The sequence below is a fragment of the Thunnus maccoyii genome, chromosome 7 (assembly GCF_910596095.1).
Source record: "Thunnus maccoyii chromosome 7, fThuMac1.1, whole genome shotgun sequence".
Taxonomy (NCBI): domain Eukaryota; kingdom Metazoa; phylum Chordata; class Actinopteri; order Scombriformes; family Scombridae; genus Thunnus; species Thunnus maccoyii.
This window is the reverse complement of record NC_056539.1, coordinates 17,435,622-17,448,380: the sequence shown is the minus strand read 5'-3', so window position 1 is coordinate 17,448,380 and position 12,759 is coordinate 17,435,622. Positions and strand designations below refer to the sequence as shown.

Genomic DNA, 12,759 nt, shown 5'->3' with positions numbered 1-12,759 from the left:
ACATATCTGGAGGGGATCTTTAATATACTACTAGACTGTAACAGTTACAATGAGCAATGAAAGGTCCTAATAGCAGCACTAATGGAAGCGAAACTTGATCTCACCTCAGGGAATCTGTTAGGGAGAACCTCACCATAGAAAGTGGATAGCGTTTTTGAAAATGTATTTATTTATTTATTGTTTGTTTCATTTTGTTTTTATTTTGTTTTCTGCCTGCTCCACACTCCAGTCCAACAGGTGGCGGTAAAGCGTCTATAAGCTACTTATCAAACATCAACAAACTCGAAAGAAGAAGAAGAAGAAGAAGAAGAAGAGCAACGCCCGCTGATTGGACGAGCGCTTCGACGCAGTGTGGCGCCGCTTTGTTAGCTTGATCCATGCTAACAAACTCCCTTTGTTGTGATTAACCGTTTAGCGGTTGGGATTCTGCTGTAACGTAATAGCCTACATCAAGAAAAGGTGCCGTTGCGATCATTTAGAGGATGAGTGGCGGAGTCTACGGAGGCGGTGAGTGTCACCTTACGGTTGAAATAAAACGAATCAGCCGCTGTCCACGCTGTTCCGTTGTGTAGCTTTAGCAGCTTTATAGTTAGCCTGATGTGCTAGCTTGGCTAACGTTTAGCTTTAGCTCCATGGTTTACTAAAACTAAATTCTTGATCACATTTATAAAGAATATGTGAATTCACTGTTCCATTACGTGCATCGTCTTATAAATTAAGCTCAGTTTATGCAGCAATCATTCAAATCTACCCCCCGGAACCGCTAGTTAGTTAGCTGCTTAGCAAGCAAGGAAATGAATGAAAGTGGGCATGAACCCGTCCCGTGCGTGTATGTGTGTGAAGTTAAATATTGCTTTCTAGGTAAACGTTTCCACTATTCTCACAGTGGTTGAGCTTAAAGTTACAAGTAGCGTTAACCTTAACTTAGTTACTTTTTTGCTGACATTCATCTACCTGAGAGAAACTTCACAATTTGTTTTTTAGAACCAAATTAACTTAACTCATTTATTAAGCACTGAGCTTCAATATGCCATTCATGCTTTTGTCAGTGGTAACGTGAACTATAACCTACAATTAAAATTTACGTTTATGTTTACATGCAACAACGGTATCCTTGCGCTATACGTATATAGCCACACCGTTGATTTTTGCGATTATTTCCTTACTGATTTTTACATGATTAATAGTATACAGTATATTAAGAGTATAATAAGTTACTTAAGTATATCATATAAGGACTGTATTACATCATGCTGTAATGACAACTGCAGACCGTTTCTCTTACCCCCTGCTCATCCTATCCACTCCCAATAATCCTCCCACCATCCCCACTGATGGATCAAAATAATTCTAAGTAAATAAAATTACATTAAAAACAAATTAAAAGAGAACACATCTAGGTCAAAAAATGTGTATATATATATATATATATATAATACATTTAATACATATACAGCGTGACAAAAGATAGATGAATTTGAGTAAATACATAAACAAAACACACACAGCAAAACAAGTCTTGTGTGTGTACACTTACTGGCCACTTTATTAGGTACACCTGTTCAATCTAATGCAATCCAACACAACAGCTCTGTCATAAATTCTACTTTTATGAAGCTTATACATTTTCAGTTTTTGTTGACGTTGTCAGAAAGGTGCACTATATTGAACAGTGTTTCTAATATTTTGTCCACTCCATTAACATACATGATGGGGGCAAAATATTAGGAACACTTTTCAGTATAATGCACTCCACTACGTCCTCAATTATGGACATAAAGTAGAATTATCACCTTTGTGATTATCAACACAAACTGAAAATGTATAAGCTATGTAAATGTAGAATTTATGGCAGAGCTGTTGTATTGGATTGCATTAGATTGCACAGGTGTTCCTAATAAAGTGGCCAGTGAGTGTTTAAATCAGACACAGCTTCCACTGTGCTTATACTGCTCCAATATGCAACAAACACTTTCCCCCTCACACCACACATTATTCTCTTAAGGTGGAAGATGTTTACTGCACAAAGAGCAAAGTCATTTAATTATTATTATTATTGTTATTTATTTTTTTTGTTTTATGGTCTACACTCGTCTTATTATGGGCTTGTCAGTCATCTGTGAAGCACTTTTCACCTCGCTAACCTGTATGAACGATGCTACACAAACAAAGTTTGATTGATTTAAAGTATCAGCAGAGACATTGGCCCCAATACTGAGAAATATGTTGGTATTTTCACATTCACATGATCAAAGTCATAATCGATTATCTTTTGATAATCCCAAATGTTAATTGAATATTTTAATTGATTCTGGTGAACAGTACTCATGCTAAGTGAATCTACTTTGTGTAAACAGTGTAAAAAGACACTGACTTCTAATTTATCACCGCCTTAATACAAATGTATGTGCAAAACAGGGTTGGTTCTTCAGATGATGTTTTTCATGAGATAATTCCTTGTGCTGTTATTTCATGCTGTTGTTCCTATCTTGGGATTTACAATATGTTATGTGGCATGTTCTTAGCAATGATCTCAAAATTGGTATTCAGAACAATACCACTCGAACTCTCCAAAGCTGACATCAGCTCATATATTGGCAGGGTGAGGATTTTAAAGTAAGGGCAGGGTGTAAACGACTATGTAATGTGTTTTAATGTTCTGTGTGTAGGTGGGAATGGGAATATTTTGGGGCACACAGGAAAAAAGGAGAAAAAAAAAATAGGTGGAGGAGCTTTTCCTTATGTACTTAACTCCCTGTCAACCCAAATATCATTGCAGAGAAAAATGCAGTAAATCTTATTTATTTTTTTGATAAAAGTGTATATGTTGAGATACTACATCTGAAAGAAAATTAATTGGCTATTGGCTAACTATTTTGATTAATTGTTTAAGTAATTTTTTTTAAACAAATGCAAAACATTTGATGGTTCCAGGTTCTTAAATGTGAGTTTTCCGCTTTTCTTGGTCTTATATTATAGCAAATTAAATATGTTGGGGGTTTGGACTGTTTATTGGACAAAACAAGACATTTAAAGATGTGACCTTGTGCTCTAAGATAGTTTGATGGACATTTTTTTACTGTTTTCTGATGTTTTATAGACCAAAATGACTAATCGATTAATCGAGAAAATACTCTAAACATGAATCGATAATGCAAATAATGGTTCGCTGCAGCACCAATGATATATAGCTCTACACACCTCCATGTGAAATTGAATGTTAGAGCAAATCACAGAACTTCTCTGATTTCTGCAGATGAGGTGGGAGCTCTGGTGTTCGACATCGGCTCATACTCTGTGAGAGCTGGCTATGCAGGAGAAGACTGTCCCAAGGTAAGTGGATCGCTCAAATGACCTGATTAACTATGTTTCTTTTTTTCTTTTTTTCCTCCGTGCATCTTCATCTTCCCTCCAGGGGTACGCCAGTGTCAAGAAATGAGGGCCGTCACCCTGGAGACAGACGGCATAAATTGAGTTCAGATCATTCTGGAGGACTTGCTTAGTTTTGATTTATCTGTGTTGTAGGTGCAGATCTTGATTGTGTTCATATACGTTTGATGAGATGAGTGTCAGATGGTGACTGAATGGCCATATTCTCATTAGTCTTTATAATGATATACAATTCCTTATGCACATACCACAGTATTAAAGATATCCCAGAGTGCCCGGCCATCATCTGTGAGAATAACCCCCCTCATCCTTGTCTTTTCCTATTTCTTGTTTTCAAAATGATATGTTGTCTTCATACATTATACATTATCTACTGGGTTATAGCTTGTATGACAGCTGCTAATTTTGTGAAAAGAGTAGCTTGTTTGGTATTTTGGATAATATGCATATTTGCTTTCTTGCAGAGAGTCTGATGAGAGCACCTATACGGCTCTCATATCTGTACGGTAAATATGAAGCTACAGCCAGCAGCCGGTTAGCTTAGCTTAGCAGAAAGACTGGAAACAAGCGGAAACAGCTAACTTGGTTCTTTCCAAAAAATAACATCTGCCTTCTAGCGCTTCTAAAGAACTCTTATTAACATGTTATATCTTGTTTGTTTCATCTGTGCATAAACCAAAATGTAAAAATGACACATTGTGATTTTATGGGGGGGTTATGTGCTGTACTTGGCCTGGAGCAGTAACTACCTGCAGTCTTGTCATCACATGACATTGCCAGGGAACCAGCAAAGAGCTAACCTATCCATTTTCCCCAGTTTCCAGTTTAAACCAAGCTAACCAGCTTCTGGCAGTAGCTTCATATTTACCGTACAAACATTAGAGGGGTGTCTGCTCTCATCCAACTCTTGGCAAGAAAGCAAAATGTTGAATTATTCCTTTAATATTCCCCTCTGGTTGTGACCTGAGCCGCTGTAATGGGACAGCCTGTGTCCTCCTGGCTTTGAGTTTGCAGACATTGTATCTGCATGATGAAATAGTCGGATTGTTTCAGAATCAAATTAGGTACTTTTGAGCATTTCAAAACAGTTGTAATGTTTGTGTTCATTAGCCAGAAGAGCATTGCCTCACATTCTTGGCACCTCAAGAGTTTCACAAAAACGGGAATTTATGTTTTCGGTGTCTGGGAAGAGGCTGATTTTTCTGAAGAAAGGTTTTATTGGATTTTTTGTTCTAATACTGGGAAGAAAAACCAAGACATGTGCTGTTTTTGCTTTGGCTCGGCTCAGGCGGACTTCCCCACCGTGATCGGTGTGACTCTTGACCGAGAGGATGGCAGCACGCCCATGGAGACAGATGGTGACAAAAGCAAGCAGAGCGGCACCACCTACTACATTGATACCAACCAGCTGAGGGTGCCGAGGGAGAACATGGAGGTCATGTCTCCGCTCAAGAATGGCATGAGTGAGTGGTTGTTTTTTTTTTTTTTCCACATATTAAAATCCATTTTTGTTTTTTTACTGCCATGTTTTGGCTAAATAAGGAGTGGAAAGTAATATCAAGTGCAGGCAGAATTTGGCACATAATCTAAATATAACAGACCGACTGGGATGTTTTGAAAACGTTCTGTCATGTATGTGCAGTGCTGATAAATGACAATAAGTTACAACCCACACGAACATAGATGGGTTGTTTGGAAATGTATGACCTTGATTTTTTTGTCTTGATCTGTGACGTAAACTCAGCGATGAATATTTATAATCCGGTCTACTTGATCCGTATCCATAATTAGACCGTCGTGGTCTGACAGCCGACTTTGTGGATGAACTCTTCACAACCCTGACTGACGTATAGATGACTGCTGCTTATCATGAATATTAATGAGATTATTTGAAGACCAAGGAAACTCATTATCATGAGCTCTCCCGTCTAGTTCCCTCTTAATGGAAGACAAACCCACTTTCTGTCTCGGGTTTACTGCCATGTCTGCCTGCCATTTATCATATTTTCCTCTCCTAATTTGTTCTTGTCTTAATCGTGGATGTGTTGAACACCCGCAGCCAGATGTGCGTCGCATGTCCTGAGCTGTCCTCATGGTTGGATCTTAGATGTATTTTCCCATCCTGTGGACTAAAGTTCAGTTATGTGGAACGCAGCGTACTCATTCATTGTAGTCTCAGATTTCCCAATTTGTTTTTTTCTCTTTTCCATTTTCTGTCGTCATTGTGGCATTTTTTGACATCTGTTTAACATTATTCAGTTGAACCATACTGTATTACTCTACTTTACAACCGTCATTCAAAAGTAGGGCTGCAGCTAACGATTGTTTTCTTTAACAACTAATCTGTTGTTAAAAAAAAAAAAATAGTGAAAATTTCCATTAATATTTCTCAGAGACAAAGGCGAGGTCTTGAAAATGGTTATTTTCTTCAAACAACAGCCCAGAGTCCAAATAACTTCGATTTACACAATGATAAAAAATCCTCACATTAATGAAGCTGGACCAATGAAGGTTTGGTATTTTTCCTTGATAAATGACTTTCATTAATTACTGATATCAGAATTGACGGACTGATCAATTAATAGTTGTTCCAGAAACTATCCAAAACATTTAAAACCAACCCTAATTTCTCTGCAATTTGTCAGCTGTAAATGCTAATTTTGCAGGCTTGTGTTTGATGTTGGTCACCTTAGAAGTATCTGCGGCTGCGGATGTAAAATAAGCGCTCGGGTGCGCTGACCTATCGGATGATGCTCATCAGAATCTGGACCAGTGGAGTTTGGCTGTTAGGCTATTTAGGGATGAGTGTGACACCGATCTTAATTGCAGCAGAACAGCACTGTGGGACCACAGGCTCCCTGAGAGGGCTGACCTGGAACATCGGTGCCTGTTGCTCAAATTATTATCTAAAAAAGCTCATCATCGCTCTATTTTCTCCACCATCTGACCCAGCGATGATGATGAAACAGTAACGTTTTTTGTGACGTTGAGTTTAAGATATGTCTTATCTTCTGTCTACATGGATTGTTCTCTGTATAGAACACCTACATTTTTGTTTAAGTTTCCGCCACTAACTGCACACTAGTCCCCAAAATTAGATGTGTATATGAGATTTCAGCAGTCTGAATTTGACAAATCAAGTATCAAATCAAATGCAGTAACTTTGGAAGATACTCATTTGACTTGTTTAGCTGACTGCTGAAGCCTCATGTTTGATCTTGCTGAATGTTAGAGCAGTTTTACACTGAACAAGGACTGTGGGTTTTTAATCACCATCTCTTACATTAGGACTGCATTAGTAAAGGATCTCTTCATGGCCACTATGAACATGTACAGCTAAAAATAACAATGTCAACGTACATGTGAACATTTGAGTATTGTTTTAAGACAGAGATGGGAAAAAAAGTGAACCCATCCTTGAAGACCAATCCTGAGAGAAACCTGGTAAAATCTTTGGTCGTCAATCCAAAATGATTGTTCTAGATCACCGTGAGATACGTTCACAGACGACTGATTTGGAGCTTTGGCGACACCCTGAGGGAAAATTTTGAAAGTGTCAGAAATTGAAGACAGTGACAGACAGTATGACTGCTGCTACAAGCCACGACTACAAACAAACCAATCGGAATACAACATGAAATGACACAGAATACACTGGCCAGCGTGACATTTCTTGTGTGCAGATTTTTAAGTAAAATTTAGGGGGAAAACACTCGTTCTCCTCAATATGTCCATGGCACACAAAAACCAAAATGATGGAGATGAAATGAAAAAATAACTTTGTGTGACTTTGCTGCATTTTCTAAACATACAAGTGGTGCAGATGGATGACACGAGCTGATGATGTGCCTCTACTTTCATGTACTTTGTTCTATTTACATAATAGACCTTTGATTCACCACACATTCGGTGCACAATCTGACATGCCTCAAATTGATAACATGATCTGACACAGATTGTGACCAAGATTTTATTATAGGTGTCTCGCACAATGTGACATGCAGTAAAGGTACCTGATTGTTGTTGTCACACAGTTTAAAGGTGCTTTTTTTTTATAGTCGAGGACTGGGACAGTTTCCAGGCCATTTTGGATCAAACCTACAAGATGCACTTCAAGTCTGAACCAAGCCTGCATCCAGTGCTCATGTCAGAAGCATCGGTGAGTAAGATGCTGTTATGAGCTGGAGTCAGTCAGTGAAAAACAATAACTACTTATTCTGTGATTGTACTGAGGTCACGTGGTTATAATTTTATAATCTATCAGCTAAGAACAAAGTGCTTAAATTGCTGGAGGATGTGAGAATCCACCTGGACTCAGGGAGGAGTTTGTTTCCTGTGCTGGTCGTTCATCACCTCACAGATAAACATATTAGTTTGATTCGTGCTGACTATGATATGATGTGTTATAAGTGGGTTAACTTCTGTTTTTTTTGTATCTGCAGTGGAACACACGAGCGAAACGAGAGAAACTCACAGAGCTGATGTTTGAACATTACAACATTCCTGCATTCTTCCTCTGCAAATCAGCTGTACTGTCAGCGTATCCTTCACTACCTCACATCTTCCAGAAAAGAATACTGTTTCATAACGGTTATATGTCTGTTATATGTTGAACCGTATTACGTTTCCTTTACTCTGAGTTCTTAAGCTTTGCCAACGGGCGGTCTACAGGCTTGGTCCTTGACAGCGGAGCCACACACACCACAGCCATACCAGTGCACGATGGTTACGTCCTGCAGCAAGGTGACAAATGATCTGAAATCATTCTTTATTAAATAATTTGACCGTCTTTACATTTACATTTAAACCAGGGATCATGTTATTGTACTACTGCCTCTGTTGATGCAGGTGCTTCTTTTCTACCATTTATGTTGCCATCTGCTGGTTGGAGCAAGAATCTCAGCCATAACAAATTAATTATTATTATAATCTTATGTTACGCTTATGAACTGATGTCAGACAATAATAATTTTCAGCAAGCCTGTAAATCTCTAATAATTTCACCCCCCCTGTGTAAATGTTGCTTACTGCAACAAAGCTGTTTTAAGTCATTACTACAAAGAAGTAAAACATAGAGGAAAGTGATTCAGGAGCCTCAAAATACATATTTGTAGGATAAGGAGAGTCTTTCACTGGTCTAAGAATCAGTGAAGTAATTTTGGCAAATGATAATCTGAAGAACTGGGAGTCATTAAGAGCCCGTTATAGTCATGGTTATGTATCAGGTTGCATGTTTAGTAACATGGTCAAGGTTTACCTCCAGGTTTGGAGCCACATCTTTCCAAATACGCACGTGACTGTGTTCCTTTGAGTTATTATGTGTTGTTTATTCTTTCTGGTAGGCATTGTCAAATCGCCCCTGGCTGGAGACTTCATGAGCATGCAGTGCAGGGAGCTATTTCAAGAGTTAAACGTTGAAATAATCCCTCCTTACATGATTGCATCAAAGGTGAGTGTTTCATAGGTGGAATGATATATTTTAAGCAGTAAGTACACTAGTAATAATATTAGTCATATATTGCTCCGGCCTTTCTATGGTGTCACACTGACACACAGTGTAAAATGTTTTATTCATTTTTATGGCTCATGCAAGCAGCAATCATGTCAGTTATTTGTAGACTTGAGTCAAATAGTAGCTGTGGATAAATTTTGCAGTTAATTTTGACTTGTTTGGTGTGCAGGACAGGTGCAGATAGTGTCAGTTACAGTAATTTGGTTTAGAGCTGCAATAATTAGTTGATCAACACAAAATTAATCAGCAACTATTTTGATAATCGAATAATCATTTCAGTCATTTCTCAAGCAAATACTGTATATACAAATATTTGATGGTTCCAGCTTCATAAATGTGACAATTTGCTGCTTTTCTTTGTCATATATGACAGTAAATTGAGTATTTTAGACTGTTCGTCAGACAAAACAAGCAAGAGAAAATGTGAATTCCCCCCTTTTTCTTTTTTACATGTCATATCCTGAACAATTAATAGATTAATCTAGAAATAATCAGCAGATTCATTGGTAATGAAAATAACTGTTAGTTGCAGCCCTAATTCAGTTGCATTGACTTTCAATTAGACTTTTATGAACAATAATGTTCATATGTACCATGAATTTTATGATAATGATGATAGTAAAGTGGTGTTTAAAGTGTTTTTTTTGCTTTTGCTGCATAGACTGGTTTCAATTTCTGTCTGGAAATTGCCTTAATGGCTATCCAGATACATACAATCATATAGCAAATAAAATATGAGTGAAACTTACCTATGCAGCCTGTATTGTGCTTTAATGTCAACCAGTAGAACAATCAGCGTTTTATCATTGCAGGATGGAGTGCGGGAGGGATCCCCAGCCAGTTGGAAGAAAAAGGAGAAACTACCTCAAGTCACTCGCTCGTGGCACAACTACATGTGTAATGTAAGAAGCAACCTCTTACACTCCCTTATGGCTACATAACATATATCTATGTATATGTATATATATAGTTGGTGTGCTGTTTGTCTTTTTATTAAATGAATGCCGAATAATCTTTTTTTTTTTACTGTTTGCAGTGTGTGATCCAGGACTTCCAGGCATCTGTGCTACAGGTGTCAGACTCGCCATATGATGAACAGTAAGAGAATTATTTTGCAAGTTGAGCAGGAAAGATGTGGTGGTGTTTCTACTTATTAAACCTATCATAACCTAATAATAAAGTATTTCAGCTTTAGGTTCCCACTGAAGTTTAAGTCTGTGATTCACATGAACATTAATATGTTTGAATTTTATTATCCTGTCATGGCTAATTTTCATGGAGGTTCTTATGTTAAAAAGTAAACATCCTCTAAAGGGTGAAGTGACATTTTCTTACCAGAAGAACTAAATCACGGCTAATCTTGCTTTCTTTTATCAGGGTTGCTGCCCAGATGCCCACAGTGCACTATGAGCTGCCCAATGGCTACAACTGTGACTTCGGGGCAGAGAGACTGAAAATCCCAGAGGGGCTGTTTGATCCGTCTAATGCCAAGGTGCAAACTGACCCAAAACACTCCCAATAGCCTGAGTTTCATCATCAGACCAGCCATAGACATAGTAGCTGAACATTACCCTATCACTGAATACTACTCCAAATAAGGAAAGTCCACTCTGTAAGTTTCCAAATGTGTATCTATGTTTCATGAGAGTGTAATACGGTGTTTCTGTTTGGTCCAATCACAGGGCCTGTCTGGAAACACCATGTTAGGAGTCGGCCACGTGGTGACAACAAGCGTGGGGATGTGTGACATCGACATCCGGCCGGTGAGTATCATCATGTTTTAAACTAGGGCTGAGCAATTAATAGAAAAAGTAACTACAAACCAACATTATGACTCTGTAACAGACCTAATTGATATGCTCGATTAAGTCATTCCTCCATACAGAATATCCACCTGCCGTTTAAAGTGATGTAATTAACACTATGTGTCTAGTGAAGATAAAATGACTCAAATGTAGGAGCTGGTACAGAAAAAAGTTTTGTCGGTCATATGGGCACCTTTCACATGCTTCATTTAACATGATACAGGACAAAACAAAGCTAAACATAAGTAAAAGCCACCTTGCAGCCTTCAAGTTAAACGTCACTGAAAGTATCTTGCATTTTAAAATGTTCTTGTTGTGTCTCAGGGTCTGTATGGCAGCGTGGTGGTGACTGGAGGAAACACGCTCATTCAGGGCTTCACCGACCGACTGAACAGAGAACTCTCCCAGAAAACTCCTCCGGTGAGTGTTGGTTGACGCCACTGCCTCTCTGGTAAAGCTTTTAGGTAATGATGGACAACAACTTGCTAGTTATCGTCATCTGAAAAAAGGTGGTCCGATCTTCAAATACATCACTGAACACTAGCATATTTTCTGTGAGAGCTTGACATGTTTGTCTGTGATTTGCAGAGCATGAGGCTGAAGCTGATAGCTAACAACACTACAGTGGAGCGCCGGTTCAGTGCCTGGATAGGAGGCTCCATCCTGGCGTCACTCGTAAGGACACACAGCAGCTGATGCTGGACTCTAAAATATACCAACATTTTTTTCATGTTCTTTATTTCTTTTTCATCCCTTTTTTGTAAATGTTTATTGTAGTTATTGTCTTAGTTATGATGTTATATGTGTAGACTTTTTTTTTTAGCCATACAAGAATTGGCATTGTGAGCATGTTAGCATTCTGATGTTAGCATTTAGCTGAAAGCACTGCTGTTCTAACAGAGCTGCTAGAACGGCAACACTCTCAGTCTTGTTTGAACTTTTTCTGTTAAATATAGATTGTTATATATAGATTGTTGTTCCAGTTCCAAAATGTAAAATTGTGCCTTTTAACTTTTGCCTTAATTACCTGATATTTAAGAAAGTTAATGTGAGTTAAAATGTGAGACTTGCATTTCTATCTATACATCCTCTTTGCTTGACAACTTTGTCTTTAAGTACACACTTTAAGAGAAAAATTTTCAGTTTCCATGAAAGTGTAAAACCGTGTTTTCTCTGTCTGGCAGGGAACCTTCCAGCAGATGTGGATCTCCAAACAGGAGTATGAGGAAGGAGGAAAGCAGTGTGTGGACAGGAAGTGCCCTTGATTTGACACCCGACCCTCCTCGTTACTGTCTTTGCCACAAGCTCAACATCAAGAATCGTTCACCTCTGACCCTGGACTCAGGAACACCTACGGAAGATCGCTTGTTTTGTTTTTTTTAATGATTTTCTTTTATCAATAAGTGAGTTTGTCCATGAGCTGCCCGTCTGGGATTTATTGTAGAAATCCAACATAAACATCTACAATGTAATCCGAATCATTTTGATGAAGTGCAGTTTAAGTTCCTGTGTTTATGCCATTACATTCAATCTGCTGCCTTATCTTTAGATGGTACGTGTTTTGTTGAAACCTTGCATCTATAAAAAATCTTTGACATGGTCTAAGGGCCATAAAATATCATCACGTAGGTTGTAAAGTCATGTTTGATCACACTGCGAAAAACACAACATAAACACAAAGTTTGTTGTACAAGGTTTCTGCAGAATACTGACAAGGTGAAATTTGGATGGTTCAGGATGAGCATTTGGAGGAACAACCTTAGAGTTTGGGGTGAATAATGTCTTTTGTTCATAAACTTTTTTCTGTGTAGTGAGTAAACTCATCGTAGGCAAAGGCCAGTCAGCGCTCGCCTATGCTTATTGGTGTGAGTGTCAAATAAATCTGTATTTAATTTTCACTTTTGCTTGTCATTGGCTACATGTGGTCTTTAAAAAAAATAAAGTCCGTTTTTGTTACATGATTTCCTAAATGAATTTGTGATAAAACTAAAAGCCTGCTCTTGTATTTTATTGTATGGTCTTTATTCTACTGAAGCATTATGTTATTTGTCT

The 12,759-nt window shown here is 38.1% G+C and overlaps 1 protein-coding gene across 1 annotated transcript; it reads left to right on the top strand.

The window, feature by feature from the left end:
• The first annotated feature begins 314 nt into the window (after positions 1 to 314).
• Positions 315 to 12,668, top strand: actl6a (actin-like 6A). Its single transcript, XM_042416889.1, has 14 exons — positions 315 to 507; positions 3,257 to 3,333; positions 4,679 to 4,853; positions 7,449 to 7,549; positions 7,833 to 7,930; positions 8,039 to 8,133; positions 8,733 to 8,839; positions 9,715 to 9,804; positions 9,939 to 10,000; positions 10,280 to 10,394; positions 10,585 to 10,665; positions 11,032 to 11,127; positions 11,296 to 11,382; positions 11,892 to 12,668. Exons 1-14 carry the CDS (start codon positions 483 to 485, stop codon positions 11,970 to 11,972), a joined length of 1,290 nt encoding a protein of 429 aa, XP_042272823.1. The 5' UTR covers positions 315 to 482; the 3' UTR covers positions 11,973 to 12,668.
• The last annotated feature ends 91 nt before the right edge of the window (positions 12,669 to 12,759 follow it).